The sequence below is a fragment of the Dendrobium catenatum genome, unplaced genomic scaffold (assembly GCF_001605985.2).
Source record: "Dendrobium catenatum unplaced genomic scaffold, ASM160598v2 fragScaff_scaffold_972, whole genome shotgun sequence".
In the NCBI taxonomy this organism is placed as follows: domain Eukaryota; kingdom Viridiplantae; phylum Streptophyta; class Magnoliopsida; order Asparagales; family Orchidaceae; genus Dendrobium; species Dendrobium catenatum.
In genome coordinates, this window is record NW_021319434.1 from 87,835 (window position 1) to 107,491 (window position 19,657).

At 33.6% G+C, this 19,657-nt stretch overlaps 1 protein-coding gene across 1 annotated transcript; it reads right to left on the minus strand.

Annotated features, from left to right (window-relative positions):
- Window positions 1-668: 668 nt before the first annotated feature.
- LOC110113105 (enhancer of rudimentary homolog) lies at window positions 669-19,569 on the minus strand. Its single transcript, XM_020845531.2, has 4 exons — window positions 19,444-19,569; window positions 18,657-18,750; window positions 1,248-1,368; window positions 669-1,147 (listed from the first exon to the last, which is right to left on the minus strand). Exons 1-4 carry the CDS (start codon window positions 19,444-19,446, stop codon window positions 1,054-1,056), a joined length of 312 nt encoding a protein of 103 aa, XP_020701190.1. The 5' UTR covers window positions 19,447-19,569; the 3' UTR covers window positions 669-1,053.
- Between the last annotated feature and the right edge of the window lie 88 nt (window positions 19,570-19,657).

Genomic DNA, 19,657 nt, shown 5'->3' on the forward strand with positions numbered 1-19,657 from the left:
AAAAATCATTTGAGATGAATGCATCTTTTTGTGAACATTATTTTGCAATTGTTGAAAAAGATAGAATTTTTTTAATGAAATTGAAGACAATATAAACTTTTTTTCTTTTCAATAAAGCTAAATAATTTTCTTATATATGTTATTATAAGAAAATTATTGCTTATCACATAAATTTCTAAGATTAATATGAAAAACAAGTTAAGAAAATGCTACCCCAAACCAAAATCCTAAGGGCATCTCCAACCAAAAATTACATTTTTCACTCCAAAATGCAATGAAACTCAAAAAATGTCATGATTCATCTCCAATCGAACTTCATTTTGCACGCTTATGCGAAGGTAACTATCTTTCTCCTCTTTCGCACGTTTCTTTGGCAAATCCAATTGAGACAGAAAAATCGCGCAGGTAAACAGTGCAACGCCAATATTAACGTTGCACTGTTCACCCACAAACAAATAGCATAAGATTTGACGTTCACTAGAGCGATCGAACGACACCATAAACATATTTGGCGTTCGGTTGAAGATGCCCTAACATGGAAGAATTCACCAAGCCACTGCCATAATTCTCTCTATAATTAAAAGAACATATGACCAAAAAAAACCATGGAAACTTCCTTGCTCAGCATCTTTCACTTGAATCGAATACCCTGATCACCACTAACAATATCAAAAAAATAGGGTTTTCAATCGTTGATTCATCCCACAAGAATACTTCACCTAGAATGAAGCTGCAAGTGAACGACAACCTCTTCATTTTTTCTTCCCTTCAAGCAAGAAGCTGAAGTATAGAATATACAAAATGTGCCCACATACAACACTAATAAACAAGTATTGCCAGTTATAGAATGGCTAATCACAAGAATTATCAAAGTAGAGAACCTAATCAAGGCATTATAATATACTAAGGTTTCGTTTGGGACGGCTTTTTTACTAATTCGTAAAGTAGTTTTTTAATGCAAAAAATACTTTTTTGAACTAGAAAGCTATTTTACGAAGCAGTAAAAAAACCATCCAAAACGAAGCCTAAATATCAATCATAAACATTGCTTGTCTATCGCAGAGCGAGTCTTTTGAGGTGTTGAAACATGCGCTGTTTAATCCACTGTCGATCGTAGGGTAGAAAGGCATGAATGGAGTGATCATAGCTGCAATTGGCGAAAGAGGTGGGTATCAGTTTATAAAACAGGGAGGGAGGCAAAGATGATCCTGGTTCTTGATGTAATTATATACATATATCACACTTACACCAAGGCACTCAGATCAGTAAAGCCATCAATGAAGTTATATAGATCAGCAATGTCATAGGTGATGTTTAAGATAGTTGGGTTGATCTCCTTCAGTTTTCTCTCATAAAGTCCACAAATTCCTGTAAATGAAAGAAGCATTGACTTCAGAATGTAATAGAAGTAAATTGGGGAAACATAACAAGTAATATTGTCGTTACAGTTTTCAGATGCATTATGATTGTAAAAATTGCAATGTTATTATTGCAGTTTCAAACAGAACCTCGTCATGAACTAGTTATGGCACAGCTGCAACAATCATGCTATTTTTCTGAACACATAATTATCATTATCATCGTCACCATCATCATTAACCTAATAACAACTATTTGTGGACAGCATTGTGAATTATAATTTCCAATCAGTCCCGCGGAGTACTACAAAGTGCATTAAACTTATTCTTTATAGATCTATTTGATCAAGGTATATTCATATTAGCTCTGTGTTAGACCGGTCCAGGAGGGACCGGTTCAGCTGGTCCAGAAGGGACTGGCGTATGTTTACTCAAGGCGGAAGCGTGGTCCACCCAGCCCGCCCAACAGCCGCTCGTTCCTCCCTTGGGGTGGGACCCACGGCTTAATGAAGAGAGAGGGGGTTGTTTAGGAGGGAAATTCAAATAGAGAGTTGTTTTGGGTATTTCGCTAGAGATTGTATGCTTTAAGTAGTTTTATAAAACCTAGGGTTATGTTATGTTACGTTTCTATTGAATTAAGTTTTCCTAAGTAGAGAAAGAGACTCTAGTAGGCAGCTAGGGTTTGGGAGAGTCGGATCTTCCTCTCCCATCAAAGATCCATTGTATCTTGTTTGCTTTCTTCTTCCTATCATCAATTAAAAAGTTTCTCGCATGATTCACATAGATCTTTCTTGTTTTCTGTTTTGGGCTTGCTGAAATTCAATTTCAATCAAAGTTTTCTTCTATTTCTAGAAGCGTTTCCTATCACTCTGATCTATCTCCTTCAACTTCCTAATGCTTTGACATTAATTTTATCCGATAGTTTAATAGACACATAAGATTCATTAGGAAGAGAAAACTCATTCAAGGCATATATATAAGCATTTCAGAAATCTTAATAGTTTAATGTGTAAAATCGGCAGTTTAATGGCAATAATATCAAAGCAGGAGAGAATCCATATGCATGAAACAAAAAATGTAAAACCACAAATGGCAAAGCTTCCCACTATTGATAGAGTAGTTGGTACTTGAAATTTTTAAAATGAAAATGTTCAGCAAAACAATACTCAATGTTGTTTTTGTTAGAGGAAAAATGTTTAGATTGAACAGTGTAACACCATTTTGAGCATGGAAGGGTGTTTTGTAAACAGAAAAGCTGATCAAAAGAGATGGTAAATGTACCAGTTGGAGATTACAGAGTTTTTTAACTAGAAACAGGATCAAACTTCCCTTTCATCAGCTGGCCTCAACTTTTCATGCTGCAAGGGTGAACAAATAAATCCTGTATGCCTATTTCTGGTTAGAATGTTAAAAGGTTGAGGTTGAAATAGCAAGAAATTACTCCATTCTTGGGAAATGATCAAATGCAAGTTTAAATTTTTATTTGAAGAGATCGAGAGGAAAAATGGACACCTTGTCAATTATTGCATAAGTTCTTCCATTAGAAATACATAAAAGGTGAGCATACGACCAGCTCCTCTTTACCAAACTTATTTATATTCACGTTATTTAAACTATAATAACACTTCAAATGTAACCATAAAAGCCTATTTTATGTGAATTTTTTTCTTGCATTCATGGTTGACTCAACTTGATTGAACTATAATTTTTTCAATATCCTTTTCCAATTTCTATCATATCTTCAAGTAAATGTTACCATCAACTTTTTCACAAGAGTTTGCTAATACCATACATTTCATAAGATCATCTACTATTAGGCCTCATATAAACATCCATAAGGCCCTAAATATCATTAGAGAAAAGAATCAAAATGGTACCTTAACTCTTTATGAAGGACCAAAATAGTCTCCAATTATATTAAAATATCATTTTGTTTCTTCAACTCTTTAAAGAGGAATCAAAATATTCCCACCATGAGACTATTTTAATTTATTTTTAAAGATTTGAGAGACCAAAATAATCTTTTAATATACTTGAGGATTATTTTGGTTCTTTATAAAGAGCCAGGGGATCATTTTGATCATTTTCTCAATATCATTATATACACATCTCTTTCTAAAAGCTCAAGTTACTAAAATATTATCCCAAAGTAATATATTACTCATCTAATATTTAGTATGCAACTATGATCAGCGTATTAAGACATTAAATTCCATAATATCAATAGAGTGGACCGTATAGAGTTAGTATATTTATCAAAATCATTATTAGCCTTACCCAACTATTTGGGGTTGGAGTTAGGAATTCATATTTTCCATTTATTCTTGTTAAGTGTTTGTCATAAGTATTAAACATTTTATTTGCAAATTATTCTATTTATGTTACATTAGGTTATCTCATTTTCTTTCTAATCATCTAACACTAATTTTAGCAACTTGTCTTACAAATGCATTTTATGCCTTTAATTGTAGATGTCCAACAAACCTAATCATATTTTCAATCATCTTATTTTCAATAAATGTCACTTCAATTTTTTCTTTAATATAAACATTCATTAATTTATTCTTCTTAATTTTGCCACATATCCATCTTAACATCTTCATTTCTAGAAACTCAACTTAGATATCAATGCTTTTTTTCAATGCCTGCCATTAGGATTCATACAGCATCATTGGCCCAATTGCGGTTATACAAAATTCACTTAGTAAGTTTTCATTATATCCTCTTATCAAATAAAACTCTCAAGGTACTTCTCAATTTTAGTTAGCTAGACTCAACTCTCGAAGTTATATCATCATACATATATTCATTTTTCTATAAAATAGATCAAAAATACTTCAACTAATCACGTCTGGATATCATCTTATCTTCTAATAATATTGAATGGTAATTATTAATATTATACATACTAAAATGACACATCATATACCCCATCTTTGTTGGCCTAATTCTAAGGCTTTTATCACCTAAAAATTTAATCCTTAGTTCGAAATTTTCACCTTTTAGTGTATTTCTAACTAGTTAAACTATATATACAAAATAAGTGAAGGTAGAGGTACAAGTATCAGCATAAAGAAGTACATTTGTATGGTAAAAATTCAAAGATACGCATGAGTAACCATCACGCCTATACCTTCTTATCCAATATATATCAAACATCAAAAATAGAAAAATGATAAACCTAATGCTCGAAACAATAAAATGATACAAGTAATCAATAATATTAAAATACAATTAGATTGTAAATTGATCACAAATTAGATAAAATTCTTATAATTGAAAAGATAATATTTGAACCATTAATTTTGTCGAAAATCCAAACATTTTGTTCTTAATACTATAGTAAGGCATAGGCCCTTGCCACGAGACAGTTTTAACCTCCAATCATAGCTTGAAATCAGCCCCATACATAGTAGAAAATTTAGGTTTTGATAACACATAATTCTCCAAATAATCAGCCAAAAGTTGAGCATCATCATAAAGATCTTTATAAGAAAAATCATCATAAAGGTCACAAGCAAAGTATCTTGTTCAGGTGCTAGAACAAATTCAACTATTGACCGATCATTCTTATCACCAATCTCAACATACTCATATGATATCTAGACTTCTGTCTCGTACTGCATACAAACTTTATAAAATATATTCGTTCATGAAATTCTTCCTTAAATCCATTGAGTGCTTCAAAGATTGTAACCATCTTTAGATAGAATGACTTCCATGCTTTGTTAAAAATACTGATGAGTTGACAAAACATTATATTGATAATGATCAATGGAATGTGATGAAACATAATATTAACTTAACAAAATTGAAAGTCATGGTTCCCTTAATTTTATAAGAATAATAATGGTCATGAACTTAGATGAATATCATGATCGATTGTGGGAACTTTAATGAAATGATTGCATACGTATGTAATATAAGTAATTCTCATAACTATGTCATTGATGAAGACAATACTTTAAGTATTCATTAGAGTAATCATTATACACTTAATAAGCCATGAAAGAAATTTACAAAAACATTTCTACCAAGATCATGATGATTTGCCTTTTGATTATTTGCAGACAGACATTGATAGACTAAATTAATTTGGAAGCCAAATACGTTTTATCACATGCTAGAAGGCAGTAATGGCGAATGGCCGCTAAAAATATTAAATGCAGAAGAAAAAATAGAACCAAACAATAGTCTGAATATAACCATAGAATTTGCTATAGATCGGCATGCAAATCAAAGAGATGAATTGAGATTGGTGTCTAAAACAAAGATAATCAAGATCAATCTAAAGGAATGTTGTGTTTGCAAGGGTTGCAACAATGTCTTGGAATATGCAACATCGTGTATGCTGCATATGTAGTTGCGAAGGATGGCCAAAGGCGAGGGCGATACGTGGTGCGGAGGCTTGCAAGAAGCAACACCAACACAATGGTATAGAGGCATTTCACATGCATGTAAGATTTATTTGTACGTGCAGTAGTTGTGGCTTCTGTGTGTAGATGCGAACAAGAGACATGAGTGAGAACATACATGTCAATAACATGCATTATTGCCAAAGAGTGGCAAGGTGCACCACTATGGTATTTTTATAGCAAGGCGCAATATATTAAAACAGTATATACTATTTGTACTATAGATGAGAAATTGCGCATAACCCATTGCCCCTTAGCCTGCTATATTTTGTTATCTCTAATTTATCACTTAAAATTAATATACATATTATTTAAATTTTTTTATTAGTTTTATTTTCTTTTTCTTAGACTTTGTTAGGGCTTCGTGAGGCTTTGAGCTGTAAGGCATGTAGAGGGCCTTAAAACACGATTGGAATGGCTTCAAGACCGTAATAGCTTTAACTTTAGGCAGCCATTATGACAACAAACAAAGACGATGATGATGACTCTAGGTGACGTCTTTTTATCTAGTTATTGCCTTTGGCAGCGCTCCTATTTGCATGGGTGGTCTCAACAGACACTTGACTCTCCATTTTGCTAGCTTTTGATCAAGACTCAATGCACCTATTAGCATGAGCAGTCTCAACAAATGCTCTATTTTGCATTAGGTGACGTCATCACATTTAAGACCAGTTGACATCTTATTTTACTGTTTGCTTTTGCATATTGAAAAAAAATATATAAATAAGGTAAAACACTTTTCATGAAAATTGCATGTTAGAAATATGATTTTCATGATTAATAATCACCAATGAATATTTAATAGGTACAATATTCTTATGTGTTCAGCTAAGAAAAATCTTTTTTCCAAACTCTACAACTCTAAAAAGCTTTGATATGAAATTTAGGTTTAACTATAAGAATTTAGCGTGCTTAAAGATTAATTAATATGAGCAGTGAGTAGCAAGGCTTAAGCATGCTCGTCAAATAGTTCATTCCAATTAGGTAATAAGAATATTTAATATGATTTGAAGGATAATATCTAATCAACTTTAATAGGTAATAAGAAAACTTTTAATTAATTAATATTTTATGCTATGTTTGAAATAACATGTGCCGACGCAAAATATGTACATTCGCAAAGTAGTGAAGCTATTTGGGATACAAAGCGAGTAAATGAACCCACCATACAAAACAAGTGGGACTAAGGCTCGCTAACAGTGATGAAGTACGGCAAAATAGCAATGATCAAGTGAAATCGAAAGCATCATGCACATGGGAGGAAATTGAGCTCAATGTTTTGGCTAAAACAAAGGTTTGTAAGAAGGACTTGAATTCTAGGCACTAATACCAAAATTTAATGAAGAAAGAAGAAGAAACTCCACACAAAATTTAGAATGATATGCATATACAACTTAAATTTAAGGAGCACTCAATTGGATATAAATAATTTCATTCAATCAATAAAAATTAATAATCCAAATGTTCATTGTGGATCCCTATTTATAGAAATAAGGTCACAAGGGAAAAGCCCAAATTTAAAATTTTAAATCTAATCTTATCTACAATGAAGTCAAATTCTATCCTAATAATTTAAATTCAAACTTGAAACTATCCAAAAGAAGATATTTGAGCCTAATATAATAAATTAAATAAAAAATAGAAATTAAGATCTAAATAGAAATTGTGTTAGAAGGATATGAGAAATGGTTCAATTCAGTTGCTTTATAACCCAAATTGATTCCAACGATAAGCATATAAAAATCACAAAGTACACACTCTTGTATCTTAATGACTAGACCCAATTGAAAGATTAAAAAAAATGAGAAAAACAACAAATGTTAGACGCAGAGGAAGACCTATCAATTGGCACTTCTTTCAACTAAGGCTTCGTTTGGGACGGCTTTTTCATTGCTTTCTAAAACGGAGTTTTAGTACAAAAATAAAAAAAAATTGTATTAGAACTCCGTTTTAGAAAGCAATAAAAAAGCCGTCCCAAACGAAGCCTAAATATTCCTATTGTGCAAAAAAAAAAAACCTTTTCATACAATTGACCCTCTGAAGGAACATCAATCTAGCATTTCCCTCAATGAGTTAATAAATTTTAAAATTAATTAAATAGATCAACATCAAACATACAGAGATCAAAAGCAAATTGGCATTCCGAGTCTTAATTTTATCTTAGTTGATAAAATAATACTTGTTTATATGATTGTCAGAAAATTGAATTTTAATTTTAGTTTAATCCTGCATATGATGATTCCTGAAAAGGTTGTGTTTTCTGTTCTTCTGACCTGGCTCCCCGAGATTTGGATCCTATTTACGAGCTAGTTTGGTTGGGTTCAGCTAGTGATCCAACGTTGGTTCTCTATTTAGCTATTTGGTCTTTAGTTGGTAGTTTTGCCAAGCTGTTGTTTGTTTCTTAAATGGGCCTCGATTTTTTTTTTCCCTTGCTAACAGTGACAGACTGATTGGATTCTAGTAGCAGAAGCATTATTTCTGGTTAGTGTGACTCGTATAACTACACTTTTGTCAGTTTGTGGCTCATGTATTGTTGTAACTTTTTGTGTGGTTGGCTGCAAAGTCCTATTGAGTTCTAGATAATATTTGTTTGGGATCATGGTTGTGAAATTAATTGAATTTTTTTGTTATTTGGAGAATATATTCTATGATTATAAATGGAGGTTTGAGACATGAAAATTCAATTTACAATAATTTTTTTTTTACGTACTATGTTTCCTTTCTGTGAATAAGAGCTAGATGGATGCAAATCTTTTTTGAGTGATGCAAGTAATGACTATTAAATTATGGGAGAAGTCATCAACTTGTATAGATGTAAGGCTTGAATTAATACTTCAGTGATTTATTTCATTGATATCTTTCTATTTCATTATTCAGTAATTAGTTTGTCAGTGTGATTAGATTAAGTCAAAGCTCATATAATCTAAATTTCTAATTGCAGTGTGGTTTCTGAACACATGTAGTTTTCAATGATCTTGAATTTCTTTGCTAAATTTCTATTTGGACCATCATTAAATCACCACTTGGGGAAAAGTTTCCATGTTTTATGATCTTCATCAAAAGAGACAATATTTGTCTAAATTACAGGTTTGCCAACTATGAATTTAAACTTCTGTGCATGATTTTGTGAATCTGATCCTAAACTTTTTATTAGAAAATCCTTGAACTCCAGCATCATATTTAGTATCAAAGCTTAAAGTCATATCATCATGTCAGCAAGAAGTAGAACATAATAACTATGCTAATCAATAAAATAATAACATGATAAAATCAGGTAACTTAAGATTTTATTTGAAACTACTCGACCATAGCAGAATATTTAGTATAAAAGCTTAAGGTTGTATCATCGCATCAACAAGAAGTGCAACATAATAACTATGTCAAACAATAAAATACTAACATGATACAATTTAAAGTGGGTAAATTAAGATTTAAGACAATAATAATGCAACTATTATGATGTTCATAATCACATTCCTACAAGTGATATGAGTATAATGCTAGACAATTTTCAAATTGGATTGATAATTTAGAAGATTTATTGAAATTTACCCCACTGTGACCTTCAAGGTGAGTAGAAATCTACCATAAAGTGAAGACTGGAGAGAACAAGAAGCCATAGTGATGTAAAACGTACATGCATGGATGATTAGATTAAGGAAGTTTGCACACTTAAATTTTAGAGCACAATAATTATAAGCTTTATCTTGATGATAAACGACAAAATAAAAATGATAAGATGATAAAATAAGCTTAGGCTAAATCACATGCGTGGAAGATAAGATTGCAAACTAGTCAATTAATGTGACGTTGCATACATGATTGGTTTTCAACCATAAATCCCAATGCTAACAATAAGACTAGTCACTACGAGGAGATCTCTCACTCAACTCTTCTAATTACTAGGCTTTAGCGGGGAAGCGTTAACGTGATCGTCATGAATCTACTAAGACCACAATTGAGAAGCAACTTCGAAGATAAAAGAGTCGGGGGAAGAGTTTACCCAAAGACAAGAGAGATGCGAGCTCCGGGTAAGTCGTTGTAAGGTTGAAATGAAAGGGGACAGCAGCCACGAGCCATTTGGATGTTGTTAGACAACAATTTGGAACTCCGGAGTGGCGAGACAGCTACAAGGGACTATGTACATTACTGGACAGCAGCTTTAAGCTTTCAGAACAGTTCAGGACAGCCACCTACAAGGCTTAGGGAAACCTTGGACAGCTGCTGTGGACGTTTGGGGTTTTCTGGACAGGAATTTGCTGATTGACGGAACTCTGGGCAGCAAGGAAGATCTCTTGGGAATGCAGGACAGCAAGGTTGACCTGCTGTAATCCTTGGACAGCAGTTAGGGGCTCTCAAACGGGGAGAAATCTTGAAGAAGAAGAGGGGTGGCCAAGGAGAAAAGGAGGGAGGGGTTCGGGTGGGAGGAAAAGGGAGAAGAATTCGGTTTGGTCCAAGGGAGGGAAAGAGCCTTTAATCCAAACCTGAAATTAATTTCAGGTTTTGATTAATTTGGAGGGAAATTAATTGGGAAATTTGAATTCAATTTGATTGTAATCAATGCCTTGATTGTGCATTACATGGAAATCCATCCCATGCATGGCCGGCGGCATATAGAGAGAGAGAGGGAGGAGGGTTTATGAAAATTTAAACTTCAAGTCAATTGTAATTAATGCATTGAATTAGCATTAATTGGGCTTCCTCCCTAGCATGGCCGGCGGCAAATAGAGGGAGAGGGAATTGGGGGGAAAGTTTAAAACAACTTCCAAATTGGCCACTATAATTTAAGGAGAGAATAATGTCATCCAATCTAATTTGAAATTTAAAATTGAATGACATTCAAGACTTTCCTAATATAGATTTCTATTTTAGAAAACTATTTGAAATTCAAATTTTGAATTTCAAATGGTCTAAAATAATTTCCCCAAATCCTTCATGCTCTATAGGAAGGTAATAATGAGACATTAAATCCTCATTCAAGGGATGGGAAGAAAGTGGCCGGCGGCTAGGTGAGAGGGAAGGCCATGGGAGGGAGGCCGGCGATCGGGTGGGTGATGGTCCGCGGCTTGGGGAGGTGGAGCTAGGGGAAGACTTGGGTGGATGAAGATGGGAGAAAGGAGATGAACGAAAAATACAAGTAAGATAAAAGTAATTAACGAACTCACAAATAGATCGTAAGAACCGCGAACCTTGGACTCTTCCAAAGATTGACAGGTATTGCAAATCACCCTCTTCGGGCTTCTCCTCTCATGAACTCACTAAGAGATCAACATGAACTCACTAAGAGATAACCAAGAACATAAAATTTTCATTATCAATAATTCATCCTCTTACATGAAGAGGGGAAGGCTTTTAATAGCCAACGGAATAAAGAAAATGCAAAGACACAATTGCCCCTAAGGCAAACACATGACGAGGCCCTTAAGCAAGGGCATAAACGGAAAGAAATACAATAGACTCATAAAACATAAAACAAAATACATCAAATACAATAATAATCAAAAGTAGATCGTGACCGTAGATCATTGATCTTCTGATGTCCTCATCACATAGTGGAGTCTAAGATCTTGCCAATATTGATTGTCTAGAGTCCTAGCCTTTCTCCTTTGTCTTGCTGGCGTATTCATCAACCTTTCAACAATTGGAAATTGATCTTTTTCCGTAATCGGTCAGATACCTCTTCCTCACAGGAACTAGAGGTAGGCTTTTTGTCCTTTTCAAATAATAGAACTGCGGAAAATATCTAGCAGTTCTTGGAAGGCCTTCAAACAGCAAAACAAAGAAGTTTCTGGTTTAAAAGTACTCTACGGGTGATGCAAGAAAATGTATGCAAGATGCAACTATTTTCAACAATTCAAGAAACCTAAATTCTAAGAAGTTTTCAAGTCTATCTTGAATCAAGAGTCCCTATCAGGTTCTCTGTTGTTGCCTTTTAGCTTTTTAATTTTTTAATGTTTTTTTGAATAAGTGATCTACCAAATCTTTTCAAGAAGTAAAATTAGAGGTAAACAGCCATCAATTCAAAAAAAACAAAACCTTACAGCAGCTGTCGTGCCCCAGGAAACCATCTACAAAAGGTGACTGGATGGTATTCCCAGCCAGTCAAAGAACTTCCAGTCGAAACAGGGAAGCCTAGGCTAAGTTCAGGTTCCGAGTCTTAGCAGCATACAATTAGATTTCCGTGAATCCAGTTAATTATCTCTAGTCTTGGAGGTTTTCGTTTCATCTTTAATCTAAATTTGTTTCTAGTTATTAGTTTTTTTCTCTGTTTTGGGTAATTGTTTCATCATTAAATATTTAACTAAATATTTTGTAAATAGAAGTTATCCGTGTCAGTTAACCTTTTATTTCTTAATTTATGTCGACAATATTCACTTTACTGGCAATTACCAAGAAACTATTACAACCATCACACACCAAATCCAACAAAATTTTTATATTAACACTCTTAGATGTATCTTGGGTCTCGGTCTTCAAGCCCAACCTCCTCTCATTGAATCTGCTTAAACCAATCCCAGCATGCCATTCAAATCCTTCACCACGCATGCGTGCTTAGCTGCAAATCCACACAAACTCCACTCCTATTGAAACAGCCACTCACAGCTGATTCCCAATACCAGTCTCATCCCGAGCTATACCAACACTTTGTAGGCACCCTTCAATATCTTACGATCATTAATAACGATTTAGCCTATGCAGTCAATTGTGCATGCCATTACATATATCAAACTTTCAATCAACACTTTCATCATCTCCTCAAAGGCATCCTTAGCTACCCTCAAGGCACACTCAATCATGGCTTACCTATATACCACACCCCACTCAATCTTCAAGCATACAAGCAACTAAAGCAAGTCCACTTCTCACTACTATGCCTTCCTTGGCCACACGCTCATCTCATGGTGTGCAAAGACAAACTATAGTTGCTCGCTCTTCCACTGAAGAAGAATATAGAGCACTAACAATCACAGCTACACACATTATTTGGATTAGGCAACTATTGCTTGAGCTTGGCATTTCCATTTTATCTCATACAAACCTCTATTGTAACAACAAATCAGCAATCAACTTGGCAAGAAACCCTATCTTTCATGTTCAAACCAAGCACACAAAAAATGGCCAACATTTTATTCAAGATTGCATCAAATCTCAAACAAATATGGTTCATTAAATCACTCTGCAAAATCAAATCACTGGTATATTTACCAAGCCCTTGTCCACCATCAGTTTCAACATCTACGTGACAAGCTAACCATCCAAAACATACCATCAGCTAACAAGAAGGTGATAAGGGTGGCTAAATGCCTAATTCGAAATCACAAAAAAGATGCAGCAGCAGTCTTGCCTTTTCCATCAAGGAAATCTCGGTTGTTTAATTCAAACCAAATATGAAAAATGTAACCATCTCCTATAAAACTTCTTATATAAATATGTGCTGTAAACAAGCTCCCCGATTCCCCTTTGCTTTGGGCTGTTCAATTCCTGCTCCCTGCTGTCCCAGTTCCCCTTGCTTTGGGCTGTTCGGTTCCACTTCCTGGGTCCCTCAGTTCCTGTTTTTGTCCCGGTTCCTGGTTGTGGTGGTTCGGTTTCTGGGAGCCTTAAATGATACATTTTTTCCTGTTTTTGGTTGGCTGTTTGGGTGTCCTTTGGGTTGCTTCTTTCCTATTTAAAGGGGAGTTTTGGGCAGTTTTTAGGGAGAGTTATGTGATTATTTTTGGAAATAAAACATGAGGGTTTTTTTCTTTGATAGCTTGCGAGCTATGTACCCCTTCTCTTCTCCTCTCTATAACTTCATCTCGGGCTTCTTATTTATTTCTTATCTCCGCAAATTTCCACCCCATTTGTATCATTCTTTTCAAAGCGTTGAAAAGTTGTATGGTTATGTCTTTCTAATTTAAGTTGTAAGGAATGCTTGTGTTTGTTTAAACTATTGTGGGATATAATAATATCGTTTCGTTATATTTGTATTAGTTTTTTTGTTTTAAGGAAAAGAAGACGTATAGTTATTTGCAACCTTAGCTTCCTATAAATTTTGGTTGCATCATTTTGGTATCAGAGCTTTAGGTTGTCTTGAGTCTTGCTTTCTCTTTAAAAAAAAATGGATAAACAACAAGTTGAAGGTAGTCAAGAAAGTCAGCCAATTCCACTTTGGATTCCATAGGACAAATTTCCAACAACAAAATGGGTTCCACCTCATGCATGTTCGTCTAATCCTCTACAGATCGAGCTTTTCAAGATTCAAGAACAGCTGCAATTATGTGCCGAGAGATACGATTCTAAGAAGCTTCAACTCCTGTATGAATTTGAACGAGAAAAGGAAATCATCAAATGAAAGTATGGCATACTAATTCAAGAACTAGAAATGCCAGATCTTCATAATTTTGAAACGAACTCATCAAGAGATGAGATTTCTCCACCAGGGGAGAATTGATGTAAACAAGCCCCCCAGTTCCCCTTTGTGCTTTGGGCTATTCGGTTCATGCTCCCTACTATCCCGGTTCCCCTTGCTTTGGGTTGTTCGGTTCCTGTTCCCTGCTTGGCTGTTCGGTTCCTCTGCCTGGGTCCCTCGGTTCATGTTTTTGTCCTGGTTCCTGGTTGTGGTGGTTCAGTTTCTAGGAGCCTTAAATGATACCTTTTTTCCTATTTTTGGTTGGCTGTTTGGGCGGCTATTTCGGTGTCCTTTGGGCTGCTTCTTTCCTATTTAAAGGGGAGTTTTGGGCAGTTTTTAGGGAGAGTTATGTAATTATTTTTAGAAAGAAAACCTGAGGGTTTTTTCTTTGATAGCTTGTGAGCTATGTACCCCTTCTCTTCTCCTTTCTATAACTTCGTCTCGGGCTTCTTATCTATTTCTTCTATCCGCAAGTTTCCACCCCATTTGTATCTTTCTTCTCAAAGCGTTGAAAAGTCGTATGGTTATGTCCTTTTATTTTAAGTTGCAAGGAATGCTTGTGTTTGTTTAAACTATTGTGGGATATAATAATATCATTTTGTTATATTTAGGTTAATTTTTTTGTTTTAAGGAAAGGAAGACGTATAGTTATTTGCTCTTAGCTTCCTATAAATTTTGGTTGCATCAAAACGACTTAATGTAATGAGTATGGTAACAAAATAAAAAGGTATTAGCCTCTTTTGTGTATTTCTTCTCTTCTTTTCTTCTATGTATTTACGTCTTAGCTTACAAATATTTTCAGTTGCAGCTTTTTTTTTCCCTTCAAGTTTCCACATTATTCTTTTTTTTTTAATACTCCTTAAGCTTTCATCTTTTATAAAACCACCTACTCTTAACTCCGTAAGTTATATCATTATATATATCCACATTCTACTTTATAATAAATCCAAGATACTTAAAGAATATTACACCTAAGTATCACTAGAACTTCAAGAAATCTTGACTAATAATTACTAATTTCATACCTATGAAAATTGCATACAATACATTAGGTCATTATTCTATTAATCTTAAGCCTTTATCTTCTAAAATTTTCTCTATTATTTAAAATTTTCACTTATTTTAGTTCACTTGGGTATCTCACTTTGAATTTTCTTTAACAGCATCTCTACAACCTATAAAAAAAAAAGATCTTATTGTTGATCCATAATGAAATAATCTTACTATTATTTGATAATTTCACAATTATTTCGAGCGTTAGATAATGTGTTATAATACTTATTATTAACTACTTCAAATTAATTTTATACCCATATTTTTTTAAAATGCACCAAATCAATTCTCATGAAAATGATCATGTACTTTCTCATGATTAAAATCAAATGAAGGTACTTTCATTTCTCTCTCTTCATTTTCATTAATTGTTAAACACAGAAATCTTCTTTATCGTCAATCTTCGTAGCATAAAACCAAAAAAGATATTGAAATCAGTGTGATTTTTCTGAAGTTGAGCTTGCTTACCCTCTCACATTACTTTATTGTAAAATATGACTCATAAATAGAATTCTCCTATAATTATCATAACTCTAATCAAAATATCTAGTCTTAAATATTAGTATCAACATACTTCCTCTTCAATCATTTGACATCCTCTTAGACTTTAAGATTCTACTGGAAATATTTGTTAACCAAATACTTCAATATCTGTAACAACACTCCAAATCTTTTTGGGAGCTAACTCAATTGGACCTCTTTAGATGAATCAATAATATACTTCGTAGTTTTATTCATATTCTCTTCAAAAATCTCTTCCTTAAGCTTTTCATTCAACAAATTTTTGAAAATAGCAAAATATGATCTTACTATTTTTGTTGTTAATAAATTATTGTGATCAAAGTCTTTAGATCTCATACATTTTGTCATTATTTTATAAATATTTTCTTGTATTCCTTCTATGCCTAGCTTAAAATATAAAACATCAAAAGACATGTTGTGACCAGACCTAATCATGACGAGATGTAGATAAGGGTTTATTAGTACAGCAACAACAACAACAATATCAAGCCCTTATCACATGATGTGGGGTTGGCTACATGAATATTTTTTTCTCCATTGTGTTATGTTAAGAGTCAAATTCTCATTTAAATCTAATAAAAAATATCATTTCTAATATTTTCTAATCAAGTCTTTTTAGCTCTACCTCTACCTCTCTTAACATAGGTCAAATCTAATACATCTACTCTCCTAACCAAGCCATCAGAAGGCCGGCATTTTATGTGACCAAACCATTTAAGAAGACCCTCTCTAATCTTATCTGCCACTGGAGCTACTCCAACATTTTCACGCATATGCTTGTTTCGCATTCTATCTCTAAGAGTACACCAATCATAAATGATGTACTGCTACATAAAATGGAGATCTTACTATATCAAGAGCAATGAAAGAAACAAGCTTTGGTGATGAATGGTGATAATGAGATAAGGAGATGCTTAGGTTTTAGATTAGGTAAAGGATTAAGCTACCGTAAGAGGTCATTAGTCAACTATCCTTATTAAAAAAAATCAATAAAACATAGGACTGGCTCATAAATTTTTAAAAAAGAATGCATTTTCACCAAGAGATAAACTATGATGATTTAAAATTTTTCCACTTATAATATTTTAAGGACATCTTAAAATATTACATTTGCATCAAACTAAGTTTCTATCCTGCATGATATCACCATGAGCTTTAAGTTTTCCTCTTATGAAATTAAGGAAAAGTTGATTACGTATTCATTGTATGGCAATATTATTTCTAGACCAACACTTACCACCTAATTAATTGCATTTTCAAACTACCAACCACCTCTTCTGATCAGGCAAGAAATTCATCTTTGAGTCAATGAAAAAACATAAATATGAAAGAGTTCTTGAGAGAGCTTAATAATGATAGAAAGAGAATCCTCTTGTTTGGGCGAGCAATTCTCTAATGTAATGGATGAGTGAGTAATCATAATTTGTGATTGAAACCCGACTTATCTTATGTCATTTTTCTTTTAAAATAATGAAATTCCCTTCAAATCTACTTGCAATTATGCTTCTTACTATTTGTGATATTAAAATGAATCTCTACGTATATACAAGCTTTTGGAGTTGAAAATGAAAGGCCGGGGAGAGGCTAGAGGGAAACTTTGATAGAGGGATGGCAAGAAAGATGGATAGCAAATGCTATGTCTTTTGCAATCGATCATGAACAACTAAGTCATGAACTTGCTTTCGAGTTTCGACTACAATAGACAATTGAGTGATGGATGCGTGGATGAGTGGATTCACTCAACCAACCACTAGGTTTGGGAATGGAGATTTGGATATAAAGTCTTGGTTGTGCCCTCTCCATTAATATATATTTTTGAAGTAATCAGTAGCACCAACTAGTCCTATGTCAAATGATCTAAGAGTGGGCAATAGGCTTAAAACTTTGAGGATTCAATTAAGTGTCCCTGGGAGGAAATAATAGAGAGTTGACAAGATAACAAGACAGCAGTTATCATGTCTCTTGCAATTTATAGTAGACGAGTAAGTTATGAACCCTCATTCAACCATTATTGATGATTGTGTTATGAGAAATGAGTTCAAAATACTTGTGAGTTCAACAATGCTTGAGCATTTAACTATAAATCCTTACTTGCATCCTCGGACATTAAACTAAACATTTGGAGTTGTTGGTAACACCAACTGATACTCCATCAAATTATCATGCCAAAAGAAAAAAAACTATCATAAATGATAATAAGTTTTCTCAACAAAGATGTTAGATTTTCATTGCTAAAAGTTCATTTTACATATAAGGAAAATTGTGAAATTCAATAATTAACTAAGCATCACCATTAGTTGAGTCCAACTATTTAGGCTTAACTTTACAAATTATTAATCTTTGTTAACTCTTCAATAATGCTACATAAATTGTAAATTCTAGTTAATGAAAGTCCTTTTTCACAATTTCTAGGTCTACGCTTTTTTATTTCCATGCCCTAGGCTCCAACATATTAATTATATTTGCATTCTTTTGTTGCATCCTCAATGATAAGTTCTACATGTGTAATCACCAAAGTATATTTTTACAACTTTGCCTTCATAAATGATAATCCCACCATTTCTAGATTATAATCATATTGTACTTTATCAAATTTCTAGTTTAATTAGATAAACATATTAGCTTCATCTCAACCTCATCTAACTAAGTCGTCACTTGCACTTAGTCTAAGAATGCATATTGATTTCCTTTCAACACCCCAACAAGAAGAAAATCTCAACACCCCAACAAGAAGAAAATCACCTGAGCATGAAACATGATTGGAAAAATATCCAAATATGATGAAAAAGTGGAAAAAAATTTCAAGTTGAGAAGCTCTAAAAAAGTTATTTTTAGCAGTTGATCCAAAATATATGGCAATTGTGATATGTTAAGCTATTATTTGTAGGTGCATGTTAATATTCTCTAAAATGGCAGTACCATCCATGGATTGACTGATTGAATCAAAATCCATAAAAGTTCTCGTTGCCCTGTTCTGAGATGGCTGCATCAATACAATGGTGTGCCTATTAGCCTGCAAAAGAGAAAAAAAATCAGCTAAAAAAAACAAAAACAAATACTTTAAGTTTAAAATTAAATGATCTGATAGGTGAATAAAAAAACAACAGAAAGGCATAGCATTATCCTTTGTTTATGTCATCATTTCAGCAAAGAAAGACCGATTCAATGAAACAACCACAAGTAGTTATTAACTTATTATCCACCTCTACGTTCTTGGTATCACATCAAACAAACTTCTTACCTATATTGGCCAATCTTCCATGGTCATAGTCAACTTCACTCCAAAAAGATAACAAGAAGCACTCACGTCACCTTATACATGATTTGATTAATTGATTTTTTATCTATCTCATGTCATATACATATGCAACAGTAAGCCAAAATATAAAATCTATGCTCAAGAAATTCTGAATTCCAGGCAATGAACAACCAAACACATAAACTTCTAAGAATCTGCTCGTGATCTCCCTTTCTTTTCCTTTTCCTCTTCCTCATGCAAGTTTGACCTACAAAAGCACCTCTTCCCAAAAAGAAGAGACAACATCCCCAGATGGTTGCTAAACCTATCCAACTATTGAACTACAGGAGATTTCACAACCCCGCACTAATAAATCGGCAACGGAAAATTTGCCGGATTTGAAATTAGAAATGAAGAAAGAAGGTGATGACACAAATAAGATAAAGACGGAAGGAGAGGAGAAGGTACCATAGCACTCGTCGACTTAGAAGACGACCTGAAGGGAGATTGAGGGCTTTCGAACTGATTCCCACCGAGGTAGTCCCCTCACTCGATCGAGCTATGTTGCTAGAACGGTGAACGCAGCCCGGCCCGCCGCACAGAACTCCTGAAGCAATTTATCAACTTTTAAGGTGTGATATATATATATATATATATATATATATATATATATATTTACACA